The 9839-nt window shown below is 40.2% G+C and overlaps 1 protein-coding gene across 1 annotated transcript; it reads right to left on the reverse strand.

Moving 5' to 3' along the window:
• Window positions 1-346: 346 nt before the first annotated feature.
• On the reverse strand, window positions 347-9484 carry POLR3F (polymerase (RNA) III (DNA directed) polypeptide F, 39 kDa). Its single transcript, XM_010286654.1, has 8 exons — window positions 9368-9484; window positions 7187-7254; window positions 6095-6162; window positions 5194-5306; window positions 3037-3180; window positions 2149-2256; window positions 1249-1440; window positions 347-636 (listed from the first exon to the last, which is right to left on the reverse strand). The coding sequence occupies exons 1-8, from the start codon at window positions 9422-9424 to the stop codon at window positions 559-561; spliced, it is 828 nt and encodes a 275-aa protein (XP_010284956.1). The 5' UTR covers window positions 9425-9484; the 3' UTR covers window positions 347-558.
• Between the last annotated feature and the right edge of the window lie 355 nt (window positions 9485-9839).

Consider the following 9839-nt stretch of genomic DNA (forward strand, 5'->3'; position numbering starts at 1 on the left):
AGTTAATAAAGAATCAGTGAGTTCTGTTTGACATATTTAGGGTCCTTCCTAGTCAGATTCTTAGTCTTCAATTAGATGGTAGCTATTATGGGAGAAAAGTGTCAGCTTTAGGACCTACACACCTATCAGTAGCATTAGTCTGAAAGCAAAGTTTGGGATCTCATTCTTGGCAACACTCATTAGATGACCAGAAAATGCTAATGACTTATTTTATCGCATTCAGAATGAGCATCTGTGGAGTACTTGGCACAATCCTTGGAAGCAGTGCATCACCACCCAGCTGTTCTATGGCAGTTTTGAAGTCACACAAACGATTTTTGGTACAAGAATGGATCTACATTTCCACTTCAGCGCTTTGATCTTCAGTGCTAACTCGATTTCCAGTCCACTCACAGGACTGCTCATGCAACTGACACGTTGCTGCTTTATGTTTCATTAAAAACAAGTCACTCCATGTCCTGAAGTTGCTTACAAATTTAGAAGTTCACTTTTAAAAAAGCAAGCTGCTTTGTCGCCTTGGCTGTGAAGCACAAGTCCAGTTTACAGTTTTCTTTCACTTCAGAATTCCAGCCACTCCGTCATATAAATACAGTTTGATGGAGAAATCTCACCACCTTCATGACAATCGTCAAAAACCTGCAAAAGAAAGCCCTGTGTCAGCAATTATATACAGCAAGCACAATCTAACTGGAAGTAACATCCTCACATGTTTTCTGCTCCTTCCCCAGCAGAAAAGCAGTAGTCTAACAGAGGCCAAAATCTAGGAAGTCCAATGCCAGCTCTGAGGAAGAGTAACATGAGAAGAGCAAAGCAAAACAGACCCCACTGTAGTAAATGATGCAAACTGACACAATGGCAAGTTTTACCCACTTAACAGTTTACAATCTAAGCAGGAGAGACCAAAAGCTGGACAGAAATAAGTTAGCTTGTTAAAAAACAAACAGGCAAACTCGGGATCAGAAAATATAATAATATAATTTGGAACAGGCTACACTTGACAGCACACTGTCACATACAGTACAGTAAAAAGACAACATACAAATGGGAAACATCCTAGTCAAAACTAAAGAACCTGCTGCTTAGGCCTTAGCTAAGGCCTCACAGCTAACACTTATAAGCATAGTTGACTTAGAAAGCCACGAGGATCACTCACGGGCATAACTTTGCAATGTGCTGGCTGGCCATTTGCAGGATCATATTCAAAATTTGCACACGCCCACCTGTTCATATACAGAATTAGTTACTTACAGGGCAGAGTCCACAGGGAGTCCTGACTAATCCAGTGGGTTGTATGAGAGGACTAACAGCTCTGTACAACTTCATCTGTCCATCCACACTGCCTACCGTCCCTTCCTTTGCAGCAATAATAGTCATCTCCACTTTTCCATCATATATTAGCGTATTTAAAATGGTTTCAATGTCTTCCATTGACAACTCTACCTAAGAAACAATTTGTAAAATAAATATTAGGAAAGACACATGCCAATAAGTCCTGCAAGGGGGAAATGAGCAAACACCATGAGTAACAAAACCTTGGAGTTCTAACCTAGCCCAGATAAAGGCACTGTTCTTGCTGGGCACTTTGTGAGGTTGTACAGATACAAAAAGAAAAGCAAACACCAATACCTCCTACCTCCCAAGCGCTTTTGGATTACACTAGCCTTGGCTTACCAAAAAACTTCCTGTGCACCTCAAGTGTCTACATCATCCTAGCATGACACATTTCCAATTTTACAGGAAAACAATCATGAAAGAAGAAAAAACTAGACTACTGAAGATAGGCCCATTGATTGTGACCAACAATTGCAGGGTTTTTTTCCTCCCCTAAAACTGCTCGAGGTGCACAGGCAAACTTGAGAGAAATTATGACACATAAACCAGTTGAGATTGTTAAAGGAAAACTTACTCCAGTTTCCATCAACAAGGATGTGAATGCTAATTCTTTTGTATGTCTTTGAAAACCCACAGGTAGAAACTACCCTAGAATCCCATGCAGCAGCAATGACCTTCCTCAAAAAGCAATAAAGCAGCAAAGCCCATTTCCAATACAGTAACTGTAACACTTACTGGACCCTCATCAAATTTGCAGGACCCAACTCCTGTCATGCACTGAGAATTTTGAGAGTAGTAAGATGAATCTATTCTGACCTTACTGATACCCAGTTCACAGATGTACTTCCACACCTCATGGGATGAGGCAAATGAGCTGTTCCTCTGGATCATGGGGTTCTGTTTGCTCTCTCGAGCCGCTTCTGCCTGAGAAAAAGCAAAGATGAGTTATAGTTAGTACTCACTGCCAAGAGCCTCCTTCATGGTTCAATTTCCGGCAGACTGAAGTATAAAGGTTGATTTCCAAACCATTTCTGGGACATGTTTTTTATTTAGCATTTCAAGCTATGTCCTTAAGACTGATGTATGTGAGACAATGCAGTGCACAACTAAACACAATTTACATTAAATATGACAGAAAATTTACACAGTGATTTAGATTAATATGAAGGAATTAGATTAATATGAAGGAATATCTGGTGGTTTTTTGACACAAAAGAAGTCTCTGCTGTACCTACTGCCAGTTAAAATATATTTTATTGGAATAGAGAAATGCTGCAATCTGCATAGGACTTAGTTAACAGATAGCAGGCTTCTCCTGCAGTTATACTGGAGAAAATTGTCTTCTAGGCAGAGCTGACTGACCTTCCACCCTGTCAGAAATTAGGAGCTCTGCAGGGAAAACAGTGACTTTTGCTAGGTTTTTTTGGTCCTATGTTCTTTGCTGCCTAGCTTGTCATCGGACTTTGGAGATGGAAGGCTTCACTCCCTGTACAGGGTGTGAAAATACACATTATTAAAATGCAACACCATCACACTTGCTGTAACAAACACAATCCAGCACAGATTTGCCAATACAGTTATAACAATGGCCGACGCTTGCGGAAAACACCATGGAAACCTTAAGCCTTGTCTGACACTAGTTTTATAAAGAAAAGAATTATTTGCACAAAACAAAAGGAAGGTAACTTTCATAGTGGCACTCACCTTACTCTGTAGAAATTTAAAACACTGTTGATTTAACACCTCCACAAATTCAGACTCAAAGTCTTGGTCACTGTACCAAGCCCCACCAGTCACTGACCGGTCAGGCTGCAGGTTATATAGCATATACACCTTCTTCTTGGATGCCTGTTAGAGAGAAGTGCGCAGCTCTTAACAGCCGAAAGTCTTCCATAAGAAAAGAAGAATTAAGAAGATATCTGCAAAAAAGATTGTTCATTACCCCCAAAACCTGAAGCACAGCAATCCAAGCTGTGACTTGATGACCCAAGCTATCACTAACATGTTTGGCCCACAGGTAAGATGGGGATAAAGAGAAGATCAAAATATCCAGATTCCTAATAATTTTGTAGCATAGTGTTATAAAAGACAATCCTACTAACAATGTGCACACAATACAAACCTCACTGAAGATCTCAGAGTTTAATTTTAATCTATTTACTCTAATCCCCCTCCACAGCTGAATGAGGGCAGGAAAGTGTCTTCAGAAGACAGCAATGACAAACCTAACAGAGAGGCTTACAACTGTTTCTGAAAGAGACAACCCATGCACCGATGACACAAGGACCCTTACATGGTTAAACCCTGCAGCTGAAGTTAGCCCTTGCGAGCCCACTCCTTACTGCCACACATAGGTGGGGTGAATGGGAATGCTCCTTCAGTCCTGGTATTAGTAGTTAAGACAGTTAAAGGACAACAGTCATCCAAAGGACTACGCAGCAACCACTGAAGGAATTTTAACAGCATTATATCCCTTGTATGACTAGGTGAAGCCAGGATGTCTCACAAAAACATGAAAAAGCTACTGCTTCTCTACATCCAGATTCTTTATCTCCATTTTATTTTTATTTAGGAAGTTACCCGCACCTCTCACTTCACCCCTGCCCTCCAAACAAATGCACACATGCAAGCCAAGGTATCGCCTCCATGGTGCCAATGAGACTAGCACGTGGAAAAGGCATATAACATAAAACTTCCAGGAGTTCACAAACAAGTGGTCTTCCTGGTATACCAGCTCTGCAACAAGACACAATCTTGTTCTGGAAACCAGGAGGAAATGTGCAAAGAACATGCTAATGATTTAAAATTAAGCAGGTATGGGAGAGCAGGATGCTGCATGAGCATTACAACAGAGTGAGAAAAAGCATGGAAAATGATAAGCCTTACTCTGGTACGTGGACTGTTTGCACATAAGATAAGAAAGTACTTGAGTAACTGGAACAAAGTAGAGGAACCAAGACTAAAACAGAATCAAATGTCTTAGAAATTGTTTAAAGTAAACAGTACAAATCCAGTATGTACCAGATAACTGAAGGGAGTTTCAGGATCTCGGGGGGGCGGGGGGAACCTTGCAAGGCCACTTGCAGCTAGGTAACCATATCACTAGTCCTATATAAAAGGTTGAGATTGCTTCAGTATCAGAAATACCTAATTCTGGTATACCAACATTGGAACCAATCGAGAAAATGTAATTATGGGCAGGTTGCTTATTTGAGTGGAGACTAAGTGGAGAAAGGGGTAGCAGAAAAGACAGTTAAGAATCAAAAAAAGAGAGTAAGGTATAGAAATCGGAGAATAAGAGAGGGTAGGATCTGCAGACAGCAGGAGTGTGGATGCTTCCAGCAGAGAAGCTGACCTGTGGACCCAAGCCCAGGACCTAAAGACCAGGTATGGAAGCGCAGAGAAAACAGTGACAGAACTGCAGATTAGTAGTAAGTAGTGCAAGAGGTTTGTGAAGGGTAACAGAACTATAACAACTGTTGTGTGCAATAAAGAATTAAGAGAAATAAACCAGCAATTTGATAATAATGGTGTGTAACTAGTACTGGTGGGAAGAGTGATAGAACTGTATATTAATAGTGATGTGTTTATTAATTAGGTTGTTAATAAGTTTGTAATAAGTAATTTTGTAATTATTAAAAGTTAACTTAAAAAGTTAATCAGTTTGTAATAAACATTATAGCCTCTTGTATCTGCTGCACCTCAAACGTGCACTCTAAAGACAGAGTCAGACATTGATGTATAGTCAGTGAGAAAGCTGGAGGCAGAACGAGGTTTCTCTGCCCCCAATCTCCTGTTCAAACATACACAGCATACAGCAAACATTTGAAATGGTTTAAAAAAAAATCATAAAATACTCACTGCCACAGATTTAACTGCTTTAATTAGTTTCTTGCTTTCCAAGTTTTTCAGTATCTTGTTGATCTCCGTTAAAGGCAAATTACTTTTGTATCTAATGTCCCTGCTCCAAATGCCTGTTTTAATACAGAGAAGTGAATGGAAATGAGTAGAAGAAACCATTTGTTTCTGTACATACTCACAAACCACAAGTCACATCACAACATCGCTTGACTCACTTGCCAACCATAGCATATATCCTCTATTCTACCACTCCCAGCGAAAGGGAGGGAAGGGACAGAAGGAGATGGAACCAAGAAAACCAACTGACAAACCAAGAAATGCATACCACAACCACCACACTGCCCTTCTGCCCTTTACCTCTCCTCCTAGAGCTCTTGCAAGCAGACCCCATTTCACTGCCAACATAAATACAGCACAGAAGTGTTCTTGCATTTTTAGGTAACTTTTGTTTGCTTCAACAAAAATATGACAACCAGTTCTACCTGCTATCTCTCAACTACAGTGTGCAACGACTGCCAAGAAAGCCTAGTTACTAGCAGGGATTTCTGCTGCCAGTACACCTGTTAAATCTGATATAGATATCCCATTTTCTTTAAGTAATGAGTGTTCTGCAGATTTCTCAGCTTGACAGTCTGTCTTATAGATAAATCGTAATTCATATTCCAAATATTCTGAAAGAGCCCCCCTCAAAATCAACCAGGACAAGTTGTTATTTTAATGGAGAAATATGTTGTCTTCTCTTTTGTTTTAAAAAAGTGGACACATGGAACATGAGCTACAGAGCTGGTATAGGGACTCTTTTATTTGTATTGTCCAGACAAGCATTTAAAAGTTTGGACATGAACGGTTCCATAAGTAAACAGAGTTAGTACCATTCACAATTATAATTTATTTAAGCTACCTTTGTTGCCTGCATCTTCTATAATTTGATAAACCAGCTTCTCTTGATTGTCAGAGCCTTTCATTTTACTGTAAAATAAGACAGACATCAGGATTTTTGAGAGGTCCAAAATTTGAAAGAAGTTGGACTTGCTTTAAATTGAAAACAAGTACTATGAAAAACACAATGCACAAAGGAAAAAAAAACCACCACGCAAGCCAGTTATTGGCAAATATAATACATGACACTAAACCTCTCTGGATCAAGCCAAGCTTGCCAGTGAGAAGCCACAGTAAAGAGAAAAGAGCACAGTATGAAAAAAAGTGACCAAGCAGGAGTCACTCAACTTGTCATAACAATGGGGAATTTGGAGTCACGTATTAACACAACTGTGGAAGGTCAAACACAGCATGGAGCATAATTTAGGATAATCTGTCTCTAGACAGAACGTCTACAAAGGGACAGTAGCGTGCTCCCAACTCTAAAACATGCCTTTTCACTGGTCTGAGAAAGCTTGAACTCAGCAATCTTTTTCTAACACATTTGAAAGAGAGGATGACATGCCTGCACTGAGGATAATTTTGAAGGATACTTCTTTCCAGGAGTATGTCTGAGGCATCTTTTACTCAGATTTACATAGGCGTCACAAGACATGGTTTGAAGGTATATTTTAATAAATCAAAGAGCATGAGTAGCAGTTCATGTGGCCTTCTGGAAGAGCTGTAAATATGAGCGCTGATCCTGTAAAGCGAGCAGTGAGGAAGACCACAGAACCACAGTTTGCAGATGGTATGGTCAGGCTTCAGCTGGATTCCACCTGAGCATATACATATGTTGGCACAGATGGCTTTGCTGTCATATGGACCAGGAACTCTGCTAGCAAGTTAGAGCTATAGTCCCATGGCACCCTCTGTTCAGTAGAAAGCAGTATACCTAAAAAAGTTTTCAGGATCAGCTCAGGGGAGTTAAGTGTACCCTCCTGAAACAAGCAATTATGTTCTGTAACATCTATGTTACAGAATCCATATTACATTGCTGAGTGTCTTCTCAGCAATGCTGCACATGAGCTGCAGAATTGTGTTCCAAATATATTTATCCAAACACGAGGCTTACCTTGCATTTTGAGACTCTTTGATTCTATAAAGGAGACCTGCATTGCTCCTGAGAAGGTCCAGCTGCCCCTAGGAGAGATGGACACAATGCATTTAGTTGCCTTCAAATAGCTTGTTTCAGAACGTGGAAAGAATCTTCTGAACTTCTAAAATAAAAACCTTATTTCATGCCAACTGAATAAAGAAAAGGAAAAATTAACATTTCTAACCACTGGAAACAATAACACCCTTGAGCATATTTCCTGCCCGCCCCGATAAGTACAGTACTACTCTTGAGGGTATTTTTTTCCTCTACAAGTATCCACTTATCAGCTATCAGAAATAACAAATACAGTTCCTGACCCTTCCCACAACATCTATGCACTTCCTATTATTTCTCCTTTCACTATTGCATGAGGGACATCAAGATCTTGTACACTCTGCTCTCCCTTTCCACCAAAACACTTATTTGCATGGCTATCCAGCAATCACGTTAGAGCCCTACTGAACAAGTTTTGGACAATTCTGAGTTCCAGTAGCAAAGTTCTATTTTTTGCTAAGTAAAGACCATTGGAAAACTGGCAGCCAGGATTGACAGTACCTCTCAAAGGCAAATTGCTGGCCTCTCACACACACAAAATTTTTGTCCTGCCTTAACACTTATGCTTAGGCCAGGTAAATTCTTACTTCCCATTTTGAAGAGACAAGCAATTAGACAAGGCCAAGACCATAACTGTGTCTAACAGCTTTAACTAACACTCACTCTTTCACTGCCAGCTAATCCTTCCCCCATAGTTACAGCCTTATTTCTTATAGATTTGCATTATGTGATTGATTGAAGCTTGCACCTCAATATGATCTGCTTCAGTGCTTTTCTACAGATGAAGTACTTGCAGCTTATCTCAAGTGAAGTACCTGATGTTTATTGAGTTTGAGCTCTCACTGCAGCTTTTCCCCGTGTTTGAGGTACTTACTAGATCTCCCCATACACCCCCAACAACCCAAGGCGTCTATTTTAAACAAATTCTAGAGGCTTTGAAGCCTCATTGTGAGATGTGACCAACCTATTCAAAAGTTATTGAACACACACACTCACATCCAACATGCTGATAAACCTTGTATCTATAACAGAAAGACCAAAAAGAAAGATATTGGATTACTTCCAGTGCCACCTAGTATAGTCCAAGCTAAGAGGTTTCAGTTATTTAAAAAAAAAAAAAAAAAACAAACCACACAGAATACCACACCTCACTTCGCTCAGTTTGGATACTTTGGATACTTCCTAACAGTATGCTGAGAAAGCCCCTCTTTTCAACAGTGCTCTCTCCACTGCACCACTCGGTCTGTTTTATCTCCTGACCTCACATGCCCATAAAGCAGCTAGCTAAGGAACTGAAAGGAATCTTGATCTTTAAAAGACCTTGAACATTTAGCTGATACTCAAGTTTATGCCACACTGAACAAACAAGACTAAACAGCTACTACCTGTTCCTGAACATGTGGCAGAAGTAGTTGACAGTGATCCTTGCTCCTGTCTTAGGCTGACTCCTGATACAGTAAAGAAAAATGCCTAGTGAAATGTGGGAAATTTATAGAAGATGCAAAAAATCTCTTTAGATCTTTCACCTGCTTATTATCAGAGTAACCCACAACCTTGGGATTTTGTGAGGGGTTCAGAGAAGACCTTCACATATAAAAACATGGGAAAACATCCATTCTTTTATCTCTAGCTAATTCATTCCCCATCATTAGTGGGCCTTGTGGTTATCACCTGTGGCCATCTCACCACCTGCTTGCATTAGGCTGTTGCATTAGACCATTGTATCACATTCTGCTTTACAAATACACAGGGAAAAGAGGTCCCAATAACTTCAGACACATCAAAAAACAAATGTGGTACTTCTCAGTGGTAAGAGGAGGTTCTTCCTCACCTAAAAACCCACAGGGCTATACACATTCATGTCAACTTTGTATTACAGAACAGAAAGAGTAAGTTGAGGTACGTTTTAATTGGCTTTGGCAGTCATAAGTGCTTATGGCAACCTAAAGTAAGTTATGGTCACTGTACGTTATGGCAAATACCACTAAATCCAAAGGGATTAATTTGCTAGCCCTGCCCAACAGGTTGCTACCGTGCAGACTGTGTGTACGAAGAGTACTCAGGGTTGTCTGAAGGAACATAAGGAAGGTGAGATCACCCTACCATTGACAGCAGCCTGTTGATCGCCATGGCTCGCTGCTGGGCTTCCATGTGAGGCATATCATTTTGAATCACCTGGTCTGTGATACCATGTGGGAACTGATGACACAGCTCAATAATCCTGGAGAAGGATGAAAGCAAGTTTAAAATCACGTTCTGTTGCATCCAAAACCAAATCCAAACAGTTTGGATTGAAGAACAGTTTGCTCTTTGTGACAAGACTGAACATGGTGTTCCATTTTACTTTTATGTTGCTCTCATTATTAACAACATGGATGTAGAGCTCCCTGTGCAGTTTCGTTATACAAAAGGTTCTGATGGGAAAGAATTGCTAGCTAGTCAAAGAATGCAAATACCGATGAAATACCTTTTAGGAAAAAAAATGACCTCATGCAGAAAAGTCACAATTCCGTTTTCCAAGAACAGAAAGACACCAGGGAAGCCGAAGGTAACCTGACCTCATCCCTCGCTGCCA

This window comes from Phaethon lepturus, unplaced genomic scaffold, assembly GCF_000687285.1.
Source record: "Phaethon lepturus isolate BGI_N335 unplaced genomic scaffold, ASM68728v1 Scaffold56734, whole genome shotgun sequence".
Classification (NCBI taxonomy): domain Eukaryota; kingdom Metazoa; phylum Chordata; class Aves; order Phaethontiformes; family Phaethontidae; genus Phaethon; species Phaethon lepturus.

What these genes read in the sequence shown, in the direction of transcription:
- POLR3F (XM_010286654.1), bottom strand. Translation starts at nt 9,424, where the DNA reads ATGCCTCACATGGAAGCCCAGCAGCGAGCCATGGCGATCAACAGGCTG. An exon ending in TCAACAGGCTGCTGTCAATG is followed by an intron (nt 7,255 to 9,367) that starts GTAGGGTGATCT and finishes CATCTCTCCTAG; the next exon opens with GGGCAGCTGGACCTTCTCAG. An exon ending in CTCCCTGTGGACTCTGCCCT is followed by an intron (nt 637 to 1,248) that starts GTAAGTAACTAA and finishes TTTCTTTTGCAG; the next exon opens with GTTTTTGACGATTGTCATGA.